General features: G+C 26.5%; 1 protein-coding gene across 1 annotated transcript in view; it reads left to right on the plus strand.

The window, feature by feature from the left end:
- LOC101240454 (DDB1- and CUL4-associated factor 8) overlaps nucleotides 1-13673 on the plus strand; it is a 54451-nt gene extending 40778 nt beyond the window's left edge. Inside the window, exons 10-14 of the mRNA XM_065788097.1 lie at nucleotides 8279-8328; nucleotides 9010-9140; nucleotides 11645-11764; nucleotides 11847-11957; nucleotides 13036-13673. Of these exons, the coding sequence (XP_065644169.1) occupies nucleotides 8279-8328; nucleotides 9010-9140; nucleotides 11645-11764; nucleotides 11847-11957; nucleotides 13036-13185 (562 nt within the window). The 3' untranslated portion in view covers nucleotides 13186-13673. The remainder of the gene's footprint in view (nucleotides 1-8278; nucleotides 8329-9009; nucleotides 9141-11644; nucleotides 11765-11846; nucleotides 11958-13035) is intronic.
- The last annotated feature ends 6582 nt before the right edge of the window (nucleotides 13674-20255 follow it).

Here is a 20255-nt window from a genome sequence, read left to right on the forward strand (position 1 = left end):
AAATTATCTAATTTTTTTACAATGCTGTAATTTTTCTAAAACTAGGTCATTTGCTGCTAACTTTCTTACCGTTTTCTGTCGGTTTATTACTATATTATAGGTGTCTCTAACCACTGCACCTCTGATGCTAAATTACTACTATTTAAAAATATTCAATTATGGTGTTATTAAATTTTAAAAGATTTTTAAAAGCAATATGAATCGAAAAAGCTTACAAAAATTTTTGTTGTTGTTTTATGAGATCAATCTGAATATAAAATTTGCAGAAGTACATAAAATATATACATAAAGGTTTTTAATAGCAATTAAAGTTTAAAAAAATAATAAAAACTTTTATTTATATGTTTTTTTTATGTTTTATTTATATGTTTATTTAAGGATATAAAATTTTATTTAAGGATATAAAAGAAATGCAAAAAATACTTAAAAAGTGTAGGGGAGAACTTGTACCCTTGATCCGTAAGCACCTTTGATCCTATATATCGTTATCTACATTCTTACATAACTTATTAAAGAGGGCTGATAACCAGCATGTTATAAATATCTTCAAAATTAATTGTGTTTTGGTTAGAGAATAGACCGCTATTAAATTTATTTTTAAAATATTCAATTTTGACGACAAAAAAGTATTTTTTCTACTTTTACAAGGAACCTCACATCTTTAACATTTTTTTGAGTTTAGTAATTTTGCTTATGCTATACCATGGCATATCATAAAAAAAGAAAAATGGATAGATCACCTAAGGTAAAGTTTATGAAAATGAAATGCAGGCAGCTGTTAATGCAGTTCTTAATAGTGGTACAGTTTATCATGTATCTAAGGAGAGGGGAATAAATTTAATGACACTTAAAAGATATGTAAAGAAATGTCAATTAAATCCAAATACAGTCTGCAAACCTAACTTCATTAACATGCGAATCTTTACCAACAAGGAAGAAACATCTTTATCAGACTATCTTTTAAAAGCTTCAAAACCTCATTATGGATTGTCAACCAAAAAAACACGAAAACTTTCCTATAATTTACAATTACTCTTTTTAAGCGCATTCCTAAATCATGGAAAAGTTCACAAATCACTTGGAAACAGTGGCTTCGTGGTTTTATGTTACGTAGGAATGAGTTATCTTTATGAAATCCAGAAGCTATTAGTATGGCATTAGCAACTGCTTTTAATTGTTATACATTTGGAAAATTTTTCTCCAACCTAAAATATATACATCTGTGACACAAAGTTCAGCCACAAAACATTTATAAATATATATATTTTTTAAACAGCAATGACAGTGACAATACATTAGAATCACAACACTTTAAAGAGATATCTTGTAGATCTACTTCAGGCAATAGTAAAGAAGTCATTTCATACTTTAACAACTGGGGAAATGTTGAGCCTTAGTAAAAAATAACATTTTTTCATTGATTTTCATTGATTTTTCTTTTTTTTAGAAAGATAAATTTGTGGTATAATTAGTATTAACTTTATTGGTTTTTATTATAGACAATTTTGATGACTTAAAAATAATTCTTACACATTCATGGTATAAATTTGACCTAGGATCAAGTATACATAAATAGGATCAAGGGTACATTTATGTAGGATCAAGGGAGCATACTGGGATGGATCCTTGATCCCAATTGAGTGTTTTTAGTTTTTATAGAGTGTTTTTTATTTTTATTTAAAATCTACTTAGGATATTCTGGCAAAAAAATGATTATTAAATTATAGCAAGGTATAAAATTTGTTATCATGTACTGTTACTTTATAGATCGAAATGAAAACATATATTCAGTAAATTGGGCTGATAGATTTTTAGGATCATGTGTGCATATTCTCCATATATGTTAATATTTCTCATATTACACAAAACATGTGTAATATGAGAAATATTAACATATATGCTTGCTTTGCTTGCTTGCTTTACAAAATCTACTTATCTTAAATCTTACTTGTTTAACAAGAATCTTGATATGTTTATAAGCATTATACTTATTTAAAAAAGCATGCCAACTTGAGTCGCTGTTGGTCAATTGAAAAAAAAAATTTCTCAGTTTCCGCCTTTGAAATTTTTGAGATGACGAAATAAATAAATCAATGTATGTTATATAGTTTAATGTTTCACCGTATTTTCTAAAATTGGTCTTCGCAAGAAAGCTACAAACAAAGGAGAAATGGTACAGACTAATCCCGGAGGGCTACTGTTTCTTCTAAAGTATCCTATCAATCATTTGCCCATTAACCAGCTCCCCAGAATTGGAAATGTACTTAGGTATTTACAGTTTGTATATATCTAAGTACATTTGTAAATATACATTGGTAAACAAATAAAAGTTATAAAATATAAAGTTGGTTTAATTGATTTTGAGTAAACTAAATTAAAATTCAATTAGAGCAGAAATATTATTATTTATTATTTAGATAATTATAAATATTAGTCCTGAGGATCTGGTGGATGGCACTTCTGTAATATCTGCTTGATATAGGGTTGGAATCTGACCTCATACCACAATCATTGCAGCAATATGCAATAAAGCAAGCGTGAATCTTAATAATGTTCTCCTTTCCAAACGCTCTGTTCATCGAAAGAGATTCAAGAAGTTTGAAGATCTAGTTGAGAAGTAGAACAAAAAGCTAGGATAAATAAAGATTTAATTACATAAGTTATACAGTTATTTTAATTATTAGGAGACCAGAAAGGACAAGATATTATGGAAACTTTGAAGGGAAAGAGACTTTTCCTGCACTTTGACAACAAAAAGATTAAAGAAATTGAGGAGAATTATTACTGTTACTGTTAAAAGAATTTCTGTTAGTTTTACTTCATTATTGATGACATAAATGATATCCTTTTTAGAATAGTTCAAGCTGAAAGCTCCAAAGGAATTGATCAGGTAGGTATAATCTTAAATCTCTTAGAGTATTACAAAATTGTTGATCAGATCTTTGCCATATGTTGTGACACCACTGCTTCCAACACTAGAGTTTTTCTTAGCGCCATTACCAGTTTCACATATATGACTGAGAAGGTTGCCCATGTGATGAATGAAGGAGAGAAGGTGCTAAAGACAGCACCATTGTTTCTCTATGCTATGGACCCTGGTTCTTAAAAGCCTATATGTCAAACAATTCAACTTTAAATGACTTGGTTTCCATTTATGTCATTCAAAATAAGGGACTGTTACCCAAAACTAGGACAGGTCCTACTTGTCAACATGCAGCAGCATGCTTGGCACTTAACTGAACAGTTATACTGGTCCTAGCTGATGATGATGTTAACAAAAAGGTAAGAAGAAGATGTTAGAGACATTGTTCAAGTGTGATATTACAAGGTCAACGGAGTTTACTGAACTAGTAGGTTCCCAGAGCTGGATTCTATTCAAGGTAGCTGAAAGAGGTAGAGAAGTGGATCAAAGGAAATGTTTGATTTATTTAAAAAGTTTTTAAAGTCAATTGTATGTGTCAATGACAGCGTGGAAAGGAATATCAGACTGATCCAGGACTTTATTGGAGGCTACTGGTCAGATGACATGAAGCAGAATCTTATATTTGTTGCCAGAGGTAACAGAAAAAAACTAAAGAAGGACTTGACAAAGAAGCAACTCAAAAATTTTAATTTTTTAAGAGAGTTCCTAAAATACCTGCGTTTTTTTCCTAAAAAATGCAATTTTTAAAAAAACAATAGTTTTACATCATTTTTAAATAAACAAAACAAAGTTTTTTAGTTTTTCTTAGACTATTTAAATCATAGAGAATTGGAAAAACTTGACAGGGTTTTTTTTTTTGTAGGGAGGACATCCTAATATTTATATTAGCATATTATATGCTAATATTGAATGCTGAACAGCAATTACTTACATATGTTATAAAGCTTAAAAATCTCTTGTTTCTGCTACTTATTCCTCACAAATTATACGCTTAGCATAATATTTATTCCTCACAAATTGTACACATAGCATGCTATTTATTCCTTATAAATTGTACCTTGTACCCTTAACATGATTTTTTTAATTTGATTGTACCTTGAATTACATTTTGACTTTTACAAAAATTGCAATAATCAAATTTTATAATTGCAAGAATTTTATCATCCATTTTGACAATTTAAAAAAAACTGGTTTGCATAAAGAAATATAGTATAAGGCTTACCCTTGGTACAACGCTCCTTGAGATGAGGAAGTTGCAGTGATCAATGGTTTATTATTAGTTATTAATCCATTATTTGTATTGGTATAATTTGTAAGGATTATGAAAGTAAAAGTCAGTAAAAGTCTTAAGTCCAAGAGTCAAAGCTTAAAAATCAAGACCAAGGCTCAAAACTTTAGGACCCAAAGTAATTATAGTAATTAGAACCAAGACAGTTTAGGGGTGGTCCATAAATTATATCATGCTCTAAAAAGTCATTAATACTTATATTTAAATATAAAATATTTGGTTGTTTTCACTACTCCCATTGAAATAGCCTACACTTTTGTTGGATTATCCATGTTGTGCATTTAAGGTAGTTTATTTCCTGATGAACTATTGTTATTTACGGTGCTTCAAAAGCTTGTGGCCTAGTGCATTGTTAATTTACTGAACTTTTTAACTTTTTTTAAGTTTTGAATAGGGCAATCGTTATGTTCATTATCTCTTGTTATTCATATTAACGTTGGGAATTGGGCAATATAAAAGAAACAATTTCAGACATGCATCAAATGCGGTAAATACATGTATATGAGAAACCATGTTATGCTTTTATTTAATTTATTCCGTCATTATAAAATTTATTATTCAAATAATCAACTTGTTTTTCCGCGCAGTGGCCTTGTTCCTCAAGGTTTGTGTTTCGGATTCATAGAGTTGAGAGAGGGTTATAACCACAATTAAATAGCCTCCTTGTCTGTAGTGGCCTTCTGGGCCTTGGGAAGGTGAATTAACAAAATATATATATTTTTTACAAGCAAATAACAATCAGTAAGCGACCGGGGCTATGGCCGGGGCCAGGTTTGATAACACATAGCCACGACCGGGGATGAGTTTATGATCAGTGCTGCATTAATATTGATAGATCCTATAAAAATGTTATTTTTAATTAAAATTTATGATATGAGTTATAATTAAAAACAATACTTTTATAGGATCTATCAATATAAATGCAACCCTGGTCATAAACCCGGCCGGAGCTGCATTAAAATTGATAGATCCAATTAAAATATTGTTTTTAAATAAAATTCATATCAAAAATTTGAATTAAAAATAACATTTTTATAGAATCTATCAATATTAATGCAGCACTGATCATAAACTCATCCTCGGTCACGGCTATGTGTTATCAAACCTGGCCCCGGTCACTTACTAATTGTTATTTGTTTGTAAAATATATATATGTATTTTTTGTTATTCAGTAAATTGTTATTAACAATTTATTTTCTTATTTTCCTATTATATAAGTATTGAGAAAAAACGTCAAGTATAGTAAAAACATTTTTAAAAGCAAAAAAGACGACAAAGCAAATAAACGTAACAAAAAAAATTTAACAAAGTTTCTCATAGTTCTAGCGAACATAGCAAATTAGTTTTTTAATTATACTGATAAAAATTGTGAATAAATTTCATAAACTTTCAATTGTTGTTAAATTTTTATAAAAGATAATATGTTTTTTTTCATCAACTTTATCAAATTTGGTAGCTAAAAATAACAATCATTTTTAAAAAAAGAATATAAAAGTTGTATAAAAATTTTATATATAAAAAAAATTTTTTTGAATTATTAAATTTTCTAGATATTTTGTTACCTTTTTTTAGGATTGTTTTTTTTTCTCAGTAAATAAGTTTAGCTTTTTGCTGTGAATTATTTAAACTTTTTATAAGTTAAAAGATGCAAACTGCCGTGGTCAGTGTGTTTAAAAAATTACTTTAAACATGGAAGAGCAAGGTGTGCGACCGCACATGCTTCCCGCAAAGGCTTGATATATATATATATATACATATATACATACGTGTGTGTATGTATATATATATATATATATATATATATATATATATATATATATATATATATATATATATATATATATATATATATATATATATATATATATATATATATATATATATATATATGTATATATATATATATATATATATATATATATATATATATATATATATATATATATATATATATATATATATATACATACATATACATATTCTTTTCGCCCTTGCCCACATGCCTGCAAAAACTTTGGTGAGTGAATAAAAAAGCGCTTGCTAAAAAAATAAAAACATTTACTTTTAAATTGCAAAAAAAAAATTTTTTGTTTATTTGTTCAACTTTTATGAAAAATGCTTTTTTTTTACCAGTTTTTTTTTAAATTTTTTTATCTAATATTTATTCAAAACATTCTTTTCACTATTTTTATTTTAATTTAAATAACAATAAAAATAAATTTTTTAAATTGCGCAGGCTAAGTTAAAAAAGACCGTCCTGCCAGCGCTTTTTTGTGCGCTGGCATTAAATTTCAAACAAAGAAGGCTGATATATATATATATGCAGGCCTCGGCGGGAAGCGAGAGCTTTGGCTCTCGCTCTTGCCCACACTCCCCTAAAAAGGTTTACAGGAGCAATTTACAGCTCTCACAAAAGTTTAATTTTTTTCTCAAAAGTGTAATTATCATTGTAACTAAAATTAAAGACAAAGTCATTTTTATATTAAAAAAAATTAATTGCATAAAAAACTGCAATGTTTTTTAAAAGGCACAGTTGTTTCAAAAAAAAATTAAAAAAGAGCACTGATTTAAATGCAAATGTTTTTAAGATAGGACTATTTGATAAATTTTAAATAAAATTTAATAATATTTATCATAAAATTATATTGATATTAAATTGTTTATCTGATAAAAAATAAAATTAAACACTCATAAATTATTGCATAATAATTTTTATTTTATGAAATGAGTTATATATTTTATATTTGACCAAGAAAAATTTGACAAAGAGCTATAAAAGTTTTACTGCTTTAATTTAATTAGTAATTATTAGTAATTTAATTAGTAATTAGTAATTATTAGTAATTTAATTATTAGTAAAAACTTTTATAGCTTTTTGTCAAATTTTTTTTTCAAATTAGTAATTAATATATTATTAATTACTTTAATATATTATTCACTTTTATTGTGGAATTTTTAATTGTTGTTGTAATTCTTAAAATTCCTGCATTCTATTACAATAAGAAAATATAAAACAATTTTTATATTATAAAAAATGTTTTATGTTTTTTTATTTTAATAGAATTCAGACATTTTAGGAATTATTACAACAATTAAATCTACAATAAAAGTAAATAATATATTAAAGTAATTACTAATTTGAAAAAAAAATTTGACAAAATGCTATAAAAGTTTTTACTAATAATTAAATTACTAATAATTACTAATTACTAATTAAATTACTAATAATTACTAATTAAATTAAAGCAGTAAAACTTTTATAGCTCTTTGTCAAATTTTTTGTCAAATAAGTAATGTTAATAAATAAATGAGTTAAAAAATAAATTGATAGCTAGTGTGAAAGACAATACTTGTCCAAAGCATTTTTTAACGACACAATGAATGGCGCTTGTTATGTATATATTCTTGTAACATTAGCATTACAAACATATGCTTGTACTAAGTACAAAACCAAATTTTGTATTTAATAAGCAATTTTTATAATGAATAAACAGAAAAGCTTTTTTTTATTCATTATAAAAATTTATTTATAATTAATAAACAGAGAGCTTTTAGTTTTTGCTCATGCAAAAACCAAAAGCTCTCGTAAAAAGCTGAGGAGCAGCTCGCATGGCTCGCTATTTTCATTTTAGGAGAGCTTTTTTCCGCTCTTGCACTCGTTTATTTCCTCCAAAGCCTATATATATATATATATATATATATATATATATATATATATATATATATATATATATATATATATATATATATATATATATATATATATATATATATATATATATATATATATGCACACATATATATATATAATAGTAATATCATAACTTTCAAGTCAAAAATATTATCCTTTAAAAATACAAGATAAATTTAGTGATTACCACAGAACCTGTGTTGTTTACTTTTATTAAAGTTTATTTTAAAACTAGATTTTATTAGACAATCATATAATTTATTTATACTTTTGTTTTTATTTTATTCTTTTTAACTTGATAATTTTTTTTTTAATTAATTATCAAATTAAAAAATGAAAATATAAAAACTAAATTTTATATTTTCATTTTTTATAGCGAAAATGAACCACAGCATACTTATAAAGGTCACAGAAATTCTGACACAGGTAATGTCAAGAGTAAAATAGAATTACAAGATTAATGATGCATTGTTTTATAGAAGAGTTAATTATTGTGAAGAGGTAAATAATATTTGTACAGAAATTCTAGAAATTAAAGGTATTATCTTTTTATTGTGATTCTTCTACTTGTGTTTTTCAAACTAAACAAATTTATAAGGACTCCAAACTGTAGTTGTGTTGTGTTTGTTGGTGATGGAATGAAGTGGTAGTGTTATATTAGTTGATGGTGTAATGAAGTGGTGGTGTTCTAATTGCATGGTTTATTTATAGATTCGCCTGAAAAACTGGTAAAATGGCTATATTTGTAATAATCATTTAATTGAAACATTATTAGATTATTATTTTTTTTTTTAATTTTTTTTCAACAAATAAAACCTATTTTTGTTATTCAGGGTAATAGGCTATTGTTAACTAAAGTAAATAGTAAATAGGCTATTATAAACTAAAGTAAATAGTAAATAGGCTATTGTAAACTAAAGTAAATAGTAAATAGGCTAGTGTAAACTCTTAGATGTTCAAGCTCTTTAAAATCTTAAATTTAAGAAATAAAACTTTTGAGAAGCAGATTTATATAATCTGAAGAATCAAACATGGTACATGTTTTATTTTTATAAAGGTATTTTTTGTCAGCAGCTTGTACAATTTTTAAATTTTTTTTTGTATTAGTAAAAGGAGTAAACTTTCTTGGATCGCGTAGTGAATATATTGTCAGTGGAAGTGATTGTGGTTATATTTATATTTGGCAAAAAGATACTGAAGAAATTGTCAATTTCTTACATGGTGATAATGTTGGTGTGGTAAATATAACTTTTAAAAATTTTTTAATAATTTTTTTTTTTTATTTAAAAAGTAACAAACAAAGTTTTTTGCTTTAAAATAAAAAAAGTTAAAAAGGTAAATTGTTTATAGACAAAATCCACAAGCCATACTAAAATTTACATTACAAATTACAGTAATTTTTTTTTTTTTTTTGACACAAAAATCAAATAAAAATTGAAAAAAGAAATAACAATTGAAAAAAAAAATAACAATTGAAAAATAAAATAACAATTGAAATACAAAGTAATCGTCATTATTATTTTAATTTTTTTTTGTAAGTTTTTTGGAGCTTGTTGCAATTTTCAGCTAGAATAGATATTGTCTAGTGATTTTTTTAGGCTATTTACTTAAATAATTCTTTGTTTATCCAAGCCCCTAACAATCAAGATGCAAAAAGGATTAGATTTGTTTATTTCTCCTCGTATAGTGTTTGAATATACCAGTATTGTTGTGTTAAAACTGCCTCCATATATTTCTATCAATCTGTTGACTGGTAGAATAATGCATTGTTTTAGGTTTCTATTAATAAGCGTTTTGATTGACTTGGGTTTTATAGATGCTACTCTAATCTTACTCCATTAAATCAAAGCAGCCTCAAAAAGCTACATTTCCCACTACCACCTAAGAATAGTAAGCGACTGGGGCCAGGGCCGGGGCTATGTTTGATAACACATAGCCATGACCAGGGCCAGGTTTATGATCAGGGCTGCATTAATATTGATAGATCCTATAAAAATGTTATTTTTAATTAAAATTTTTAATATGAAGTTTATTTAAAAACAATATTTTATAGGATCTATCAATTTTAATGCAGCCCCGGCTGGGTTTATGACTGGGGTTGCATTTATATTGATAGATCCTATAAAAGTATTGTTTTTAATTATAACTCATATCATAAATTTAAATTAAAATAACATTTTTATAGGATCTATCAATATTAATGCAGCACTGATCATAAACTCATTCCCGGTCGCGGCTATCTGTTATCAAACCTGGCCCCGGCCATAGCCCCGGTCGCTTACTACCTAAGAATCTTGGTAAAGCAAAGCAATGGCTAACTTTATCGTATTTTACCTATCAAGCATTTCAAGGCCATTAAATAGTAGTTTCACGTAACTTTTGTTTTATGGACTGAATCATTTCTTACCTTAATCTTGTAACTCTATTTTATTTTATTTTAATTCTATTGACAGTTCTTGACAATTTTAAAAACTTATCTTTATTGATTCTTACTTTGCTTCTCTAAATACTAGATTTAAAAATACTAGATTTAAAGTTATTTCTCTAAATACTAGATTTAAAGTTTTAAAGTTTTTTTTGTCAAGTTTTGATTTTTTGTTATGTTTTGACTTTACTAAGTTTTGCTTCGCTAAGTTTTGCCTCCACTAAGTTTTGCTTCATTAAGTTTTGTATTCACTAAGTTTTAACTTCACTAAGATTTGACTTTTCACTAAGTATTGACTTTTCACTAAGTATTGACTTTTCACTAAGTATTGACTTTTCACTAAGTATTGACTTTTCACTAAGTATTGACTTCATTTAAGTTTTGTTTCGCTAAGTTTTGACTTCACTAAGTTTTGACTTCACTAAGTTTTGACTTCACTAAGTTTTGATTTCACTAAGTTTTGACTTTTCACTAAGTTTTGACTTTTCACTAAGTTTTGACTTTTCACTAAGTTTTGACTTTTCACTAAGTTTTGACTTTTCACTAAGTATTGACTTCATTAAGTTATGCTTCGCTAAGTTTTGCCTCCACTAAGTTTTGCTTCGCTAAGTTTTCACTTTACTAAGTTTTGACTTTTATGTAAAAATAAAAAAAAAGTTTGATATATCAAAATTTAGAAAAATTTTTTTTTATGTTTTCATCAAAATAATAAATAATCTAATAGATAACAACATTATTTTATTTTATACAATTTTTATGTTTTCATCAAAATAATAAATAATCTAATAGATAACAACATTATTTTATTTTATACAATTTTTATGTTTTTATCAAAATAATAAATAATCTAATAGATAACAACATTATTTTATTTTATTTTATTTTGAAAAATATTGAAAAGTAACATCAACAAAAACAAATATTTTTTAAAATTTATGAAATAAAAACATTTTCTGGGCTTACATTTGCTTTTTTATATGCAATTAAATTAAAATAATAAAATATTTTTGTAGTTTTATTTCATAGCAAATACTATGAAATAAAATTACAAAAAAAGTCGAGTTCTAACAAAAAAAAAACTATCAAGATTTAAAACTAATACCTTGAATATTTCTTTTGTGTGTGTGTGTGTGTGTTTAATTATTTAAACTCTTTTTTGTTGAATTACTTCATTGTTTAACCACCTACATTATTTAGGAACTTTAAACAAAAATATAAATTCGTATCATTTAAAATTTTTTTAAATATATAATTAAATAACACTTTGTTTTTTTGTGTGAACTTGTTTGATATTAGAAAATGAATTTTTTCTACTAGGTAAATGTGCTTGAACCACACCCAGACGAATGTATCTTAGCAACTGCAGGGCTTGATCATGAGGTTAAAATATGGATGGCAACTGGCGAAGGTTTTAATGACTTGGAAAAGTTGAACAAGGTATGCTTAAAAGTTGATTATCACAATTTTATTGTCTGTAAATGTACAAACAATGTGTCTATTTTGGTAATATTTATTTCAGCAAGTGAAAGTAAACCTTGAAGCTCGGCTTAATGATCGAAAACGTGCACCTGATCTATTTGAAAGTCAGCTTATATTTCTTATGGTCAGACATCATCAAAGACAACGAAGAGTAAGTGTGGAAAACTGTATTTTAAATTTTGTTTAAAATCAAGGGGAATAAAAACGATTTTAAAAGAACTTACGGGAATTTAAAGCCTTGAGAAATTAATGCAGACTTAGGACTCCACATTCTGATACGCTAAAAAGTTAGAAAAAGGCAATAGTATGTTTTATCTAAAAGTTAAGGGAGCAAACCAATGTAATAAATACAAATCTATTTATTTTAATCTGTTTGTAATAACTGGAGTTATTTGCAGCGATGAAAACAAAGTTGTTTAACTTTGGATACATAGCCCATAATATAATGTAAATTTAGACTATTGTATCTATTAAAAAAACTCAATCGTAAAAATTTCTTCAATTTTAAACTAAAAAATTATAAGTAAATGTGTAAAAACTGTAAAAACTGTTTTGCAAACTCAAAAACTGTATAAATGCTGGCAGTGCAGTTGCACTGTAGGAGTGCATGAGTTTAGTACATCTTCTTATGTTCATAGTTTGCATGGTTTTCTTTGTAGTTTTGATGATTTATCCGTTGTTTATGTTAATTTTGTCGTAATGGTCATTTACTTCTTAATTTAAGTTTGCAATGATATGCTGAAAATTCGAGTTTGCAATGATCTGCTAAAAGTTCAAGTTTGCAATGATCTGCTAAAAACTAGAAATGATTAGAATAAAACTAACAAATTTTTATTTTAATGGAAAAAATATTGATTAAAAAAAATTTGCAAATACAACGTAAAAATACAATGTGTCTTCATATAGACTTATTGTGATTTAATTAGGTGATTAAGTTTAAAATTATTTGTGTGATTTTATTAAAATAATTTGATTTAATTATGTGATTTTATTTAAAGTTAATGTGGTTTAATCAAAATTATAAAAATAGTTCAAGTTTAAAAAAAAAAAAACTAATAATATATAATAAAAAAAACTTTATAACAGTTTTCAACTATTTATATATTAGTTGAGAAACTGTTTTCAACTGTTTTATCAACTAATATATAAAAATTAATACAAATTTAACTGAAAACTAAAAACAAACTTTTTTATATAGAGGTGTTTATCCCAAAAAAAATTTTATTTAGAGGCGTTTATCCCAAAACGAAGATGGTTTAGAAGAGAACATTGATGACTCAAGTGACGACGACGACGATGATGATGATGACGATGATAACTTGTCTATGGATGATAACGATTCTTTAAATGATACTGGTGCAGGATGTGTACAGTCTTAATGTTTATATTCATTATAATATTTTTATGCAGATCTGCTTTATTGGTTGCAGATAGGTTTACCGGCTACCGGTTGGATAGATTTTTTTTGAAAGAAATATTTATTTCAATCACTCGACAAGATTTCGAAGTTGCATTATAATGCAATAAAAAGATATGCTTACAGAGTTTAAACGTTGTATTATTATTACCACTGACATTTTTTCTTTTGACATTAGTTGCTATCTATATCTTTTTGTTGTTGACATGTTGACATTTTGTTGTTGTATTGACATCTTTTTGACATGGTGCTTTCCTTTATTTATTTTTTACAGTTCAAAGAAACTTAAGCTTTACAAAAATAAACAGGTTTTTTGTTCTAGGTTTTTTTTTCTTTGTTTAACAAATGGTTTAACTAAAAATTATTTCTGTAAATAAGATAACTAATAATATTATTAAGTGGACGATTTGTAAATAAATCTTTTTCTATGAAAATTTAAATAAGATTGAATTATATTTGCGTTTCTTGTGTATGTAATTTGCCTCGATTACTAAAAACAAAAAGATTTAAATTCATTAATAACTAAGCACTTTTTAGCTTCGCACTACTTATATTAATTTTTTATAGAATTATTTAAATTAGATTGAACTATCTTTGGGTTTTGGGTTTTTGTAATTCGCCTTGATTAATATTTTTACAATTACCCATTTTTTTACAACTGATGTCTTAACAATCCTCGTATTCTGTTTAGTTTAAATAAACAATATGAATATAGAGTCGAACCTAAAAAGTATGATAATAGCGAACTTATTTTTATCAAACTGCAATTTTACTATACTGGTCTACAGAGTTGTTACGACATAATATGTCTGGCAGATCTGTCGACATATTTTCAGACATCTTTTGCCGACATAAAATATGTCCCACATATTTTCGATTGACATATTTTGACATAATTTTATGTCTGAATTATTTTCTGCTGACATAAAATATGTCAGACATATTTTCTATCGACATATTTTGACATAATTTTATGTCTGAATTATTTTCTGCTGACATAAAATATGTTAGACATATTTTCTGTCGACATATTTTGACATAATTTTAAGAATTATTTGCTGTTTGATATTCTTGAAGAAAAAATCAATCTAACAAATTTATTGCGCATTTCAACTTATTTTACAGAGTTATGTAAAAATAGTTTAACAAATTTGTTGCTTTTTTGCAATCAATTATAATTGAAGGTCAACAAAAAAAGAATTTTTTTCTGGTGCCGAGCAAACAATTTGTTTTTTGGATTGCATTTCACATTTTGATTTCAAATATGCAACTCATTTTTTACCATCACGTCAAGTTGTAAAGATATTTGCGTTCAGATCTTTAATATTTGGGGTAAAGTCCCTAATATTGTCGAAAAAAAGTTGTTCAAAAGTATGTCAACTTGGGTCTCAAAAAAAGCGTATTTTAGAAGATAGTATAGAGATTTTAGAAAACATAGTTAAGTTATTTGAAAAAATGCTAAAGACTCTTAAAAAAATGTCAACAAAATGTTTAGCAATAATGCAAAAAATACTTATTTTTATTACAAACGAATAACATCTTTAAAATCTCTATGAAAATACGCTTCTTTTGAGACTCAGGTTGACATACTTTTAAACAACTTTTTTTTCGACAATATTAGGGACTTTACCCCAAACTCTAAAGATTTGAACCCAAATATCTTTACAACTTGACGTGATGGTAAAAAATGAGTTGCATATTTGAAATCAAAATAAGAAATCCTACATAAAAAAACAAATTGTTTTCTTGGCACCAGAAAAAAATTTTGTTTTTGTTGACCTGTGTTATGCTTCATAAAACTTTTATTTTAAATCCTATAAGCAAATATCTTTTGTTTCATAAAGGTCTTTTTCTGCCCTTTTTAGCGATGTACCATTTGATAGTATTGACAAAGTATTTTTAGCGATGTATCATTTGAGAGTATCGACTAGTATTGATGCATCATTTGATAGTATTTGATAGTATTGATTAGTATGGATTAGTATTGGCGATTTCCCTTATTAGAATGTAAAAACCATCTCAAGCTGAGTTTTTATTATTGAAAATGGTTTTTATTAATATGACTAAACTTAAAATTATTCTCTTGATTAAAATAATATTTAAAAAAAAAACATTTTCAGTTATTTTTAACTAATAGTTGATTCATTCAATAAATTATTCTCCATTTTTGACTTTAAATCGTAAGGAAAACGAAAAAAACAATTATTCCAATATATATTTCACTCAAAACATTTTATGCAAGTTTATGGCAGTTAATTATGCTGTTATAATGCAATTGTCAATTATTTTATTGTTAAATAAATCATAACTATTATAACTAAAATTATATTATTCGTAATTAGTTATAAATTATTACCGGTTAGTCTTCTTAATATGAATTTAAGGAGCTGAATATAACTTTTGTAAAATATTTCAAATTCTTCAGCTTAAATGAATTTAATTTGGCACGAATTTTTTGGAATTCTGTGAGCCGTTTTTTTCATAGAATCTTTTGAATTCAATTTTTCATAATGAAACCTTTTTCAGGATCAACTAATAATTAATAATAACTGAAAAAGTTATTTTTTTTATTTTTATTTTAATCAAAGAAATAATTTTAAGTTTAGTCATACTAATAAAAACCACTTTCAGTAATAAAAACTCAGCTTGAGATGGTTTTTATATTCTAATAAGGGAAAGTGCCAATACTAATCAATACTATCAAATACTATCAAATGATGCCTCAATACTAGTCGATATTAAACAATACTATCAAATGTCAATATTAGTCAATACTATCAATGTCAATATTAGTCATAATCAATAAATAAGTCATAATCAATAAATAAGCCATAATCAATAAATAAGCCATAATCAATAAATAAGTCAATAAATGCCAATATTAGTCAATACTATCAAATGATTCATTGCTAAAAAGGGCAGAAAAAGACCTTTATGAAACAACTGATGTTTGCTTATAGGGTTTAAAGTAAAAGTTTTATGAAGCATAATTGATTGCAAAAAAGCAACAAATTTGTTAAACTATTTTCACTTAACTCTGTAAATTAAGTTGAAATGCGCAATAAATTTGTTAGATTGATTTTTTCTTCAAGAATATCAAACAGCAAATAATTCAGATATAAAATTATGTCAAAATATGTCGATAGAAAATATGTCTGACATATTTTATGTCAGCAGAAAATCATTCAGACATAAAATTATGTCAAAGTATGTCGATAGAAAATATGTCTGACATATTTTATGTCAGCAGAAAATAATTCAGACATAAAATTATGTCAAAATATGTCGACAGAAAATATGTCTGACATATTTTATGTCAGCAGAAAATAATTCAGACATAAAATTATGTCAAAATATGTCGACAGAAATATGTCTGACATATTTTATGTCAGCAGAAAATAATTCAGACATAAAATTATGTCAAAATATGCCGATAGAAAATATGTCTGACATATTTTATGTCAGCAGAAAATAATTCAGACATAAAACTAAACATAATGTCAATAATAAAAATAGACATAATGTCAAAATATGTCGATAGAAAATATGTGGGACATATTTTATGTCGGCAGAAAATATGTCTCAGAAATGTTTGACAGATAACAACCCTGCTGGTCTATAAAACAAATTACAAGTTTAAAATATCTACAATTGGTTCAAATTAACGTTAATTATAAAACTCAAGTTCAAAAAAAATAAAAGGGACGACTTCTTTATCGTCGCCAGTAATACGTTTAATATGTTTTATATATTAATGTAAATTTATCTGCGCATTATTTTTAAAATTTTCTTACTAAAGAAATAAGCGACAAATGTATTTTGTGAAATAGTAACTTTTTAAATGAAAATTTTTAAATTAATTTTGCACAACAAAGTTTAACTAATTTTGCACTGCTCACCATGCACTTTGTTAAAGGGGAAATATAAATATTTACCCTTTATGAAGCATGAAGCAGTGTCAAAAATTCACTTATGATATTTAAATAAAGGTATGAAGCAGTGCCAAAGATTCACCTATTTATATGAAGCAGTGCCAAAGATTCACCTATGATGTTTATATGGTTCACAATTACAAGTATTCATCCATGATGTTTACATCGCCCATGATTACATACCATAATTTCATAATACATACCATAGTTTCTTTTCATTCATAAATGGTTATTAATTTAATATTTTATTAATTTTATTATCAATTTATTACTAATTCATTATTAACTTGAAAAAATCCCTTGATAACTTGAAAAGAAAAAAAAAACCTTATAAAGTTTTATGCAAATACATTTAAAAGGTCTTTACAAAATATAAGTAGGTTAGATTATTTCACCTTCAGTGAAAATAGAAATATTTTAAAAAGGATTATCCTGTACTCAAACTTTTTAAACATTTAAATAAGGGATTTTATTGGATAAAATAAGCACTATAAATTAGTTACCAAAATATGAAACACCCCAAAAAATAACATGCTAAAACAAAAATAACAAGTCAAACAACGCCATTTGTAGATGAGTATTTAAAGTAAAGAAGAAAAAAGTAGACAAAGAATTTATTCTAATGTCTTTTAACATAGCATAATCTCTTTTTATTCATAAATTTTAGGGGCGGATCTAGGGGTTATCCTGCGATGTCCAGGATTCACCCATAATAGTACTTATCCGTACTTATACTTCCACCTCTATGCTTAACTATTGGTAATACATATTTAGGATTGACCCTTTCTTGTTTAGGACGTCTTACATAAAGAATTCCATCACTTCCAAATAAAGAAAACTTAGATTCTTCACTGAAGAGAACTTTCCTCCAATCTCTTGCAGTCCAGTGTTCGTGACGCCTCGTAAATGCCATTCTGGCATCTATATTTTTCCTATTCAACAATGATTTTTTTGCAGACCGGCTGGCAAATAAGTTAGCCTCTCTAACACGCCTCTCAATTGTTCTGTTAGACTCTTTTTCATTATATAACTCTGCGTTCATTTTTGTAGCAGATTTAAAAGGGTCAAATAATGAAAGTATCTCTATCCTTTTAACAACTCTTTTTGATGTTTTTCTCTCGGTCAAGACTTTTTACATTAAATACCATTCCTTTTTTCTTAAAAATTGTTATTGTTTTCGAAACAGCAGATTTTGAAATATTTTTTCCAATTTCACATTGTTTCGATTCCATTTTTAAAGTCACTTATAACTCTTTCTTTAATTTCGATGGAAATATTTTTACCCGTAGTAATGTTAATTGCACCTTGTTTTATACGTAAGATTAAAAATCTTACATATAAAACAAGGTGCGTAGACCCTTGTTTTATATGTTAAATTTTTTTTAATTTAAAAAATTTAAGGGTGGCACACAGCCCAAAGTACTTTTTTTTTTTTTTTACCCTTTTTTGACATTTTTGACCCATGTGTACCACTCTCAACATCATTGAATTAATTTTTTTTTTTATTATTTATTCTCACAATGACTAATATTAAAAAAATTTGGCACTCTTTCTTTATATTTTTTTTCTCAGCTCTGAAAAAGTTATTGAAAAAGTAATAAAGTATACAAAAAAATTATTTCCTTATTACTACGGTCTTTTTTATTAAAAAAATCCACTTTAATTAGACAAATTATGAATAAGTTATTAAAATATGCTATATCATTTTGGATATCAAACTTAGTATCTAAAGTAAAGTGGATTAGCTCTCCCCTATTAATATACTCTTCTTTTAAGTTGCACTAGGACAACAAAATTAACCCAATGTTAGATAGATCTATTTTCTAAAACTATTAACAAATTATTGTTTAAAAATACTATTAGCTGTGTTTAATGCTAAATCTATTTTCTTTTCATCTTGCCTACTTCTTTTGTAAAAATGGTTAAACAAGAACAAACATTGTCTTTTCTTCTCTTTGGTTGTTTTTCCAATCAGTTCTTTTACTAGTTTAATGGACCTCTCTGATGAGTCACCTTCAGGGAATTAAATAATAATTTCAAACTCAAGATAAAAATAGTTGAACTTCCAGAACTGTGGAAGGGATCTTAAGCCACTGCAACTCACTCTTTCTATGTCTAATCGTATCAAATATAAGCCAAGATTGCTTAAAATCTTCAAAATCTAGAGAGTGAAGAAGCTCTTTATTGACCATAACACGTTCAAGTGGATATAGTTTAGATTTTGCGGGAATTGTACTGTACAATACTTTGGCAATATCTTCAATATCTGCTAAAGCAAGCACAACTAAGGCAGAATTAATATACCAGCTGTGCCTGCCAAATGATTTTATTGCTGGAGTAGTTCCATGAAGATTTATATTCATGAACCTTTTCATCTGCCACAGCATTTTCACGTCCAACAAAATATTTTAACAAAATTAGATTAATTCAGCAATCAAAAATTAACTAATCTTTTTTTAATCTGTTTTCATATTTCTTCTTCTTATTTTTAACCTGATATAGAGCAGCAGCTGCAGACATAGCTCTAAGGAGCCACTGAGAGTAAAAGATGTCTACAAACATTGCCATATCACTTTTAAATTTTCCTCTAATAAGTTTGGAATGATTTCCAACAGTAAATATATTTTAAAGTAATACAATGCCTTTGCCATAATTCTTGCATGATGCAAGGGACCAAAAACGCAAATTTTGAACCTCTCTTTTTGAGTAAGTGTCTTTAATGATTTTAGGTGTTTAAAGAGCTGGTTGTCTGAACCAGACATTTTACTACTAGGAGAAATCTTGTTAAAGCGGGTAATATTACTTTCTAAAACAAGATGTTTTTATAGAGCAGACTTTATAGAGCAGCCATGGCGCAGTGGTTTAGAGTTCTGGCTCAGAACCCAGAGGTCCGAGTTTCGACGCCAGCCCTAGCCTAACAAGTGACATTACGGAACGGAAAGAGGCGTGAACTTTTTGTTAAATGCTCTCCCGCGGTGCTCCGTGATAAGACCGTAAGGACTTTTAAGAGCACCAAAAAATAACAACAAAAAAAAGATGTCTACAGGCAAGGAAAAGTAGTGGCTCCGTGGTGCTTTCCAGTGTTGCAGTACTATCAAAA

The sequence above is a fragment of the Hydra vulgaris genome, chromosome 01 (genome assembly GCF_038396675.1).
Source record: "Hydra vulgaris chromosome 01, alternate assembly HydraT2T_AEP".
NCBI lineage: Eukaryota > Metazoa > Cnidaria > Hydrozoa > Anthoathecata > Hydridae > Hydra > Hydra vulgaris.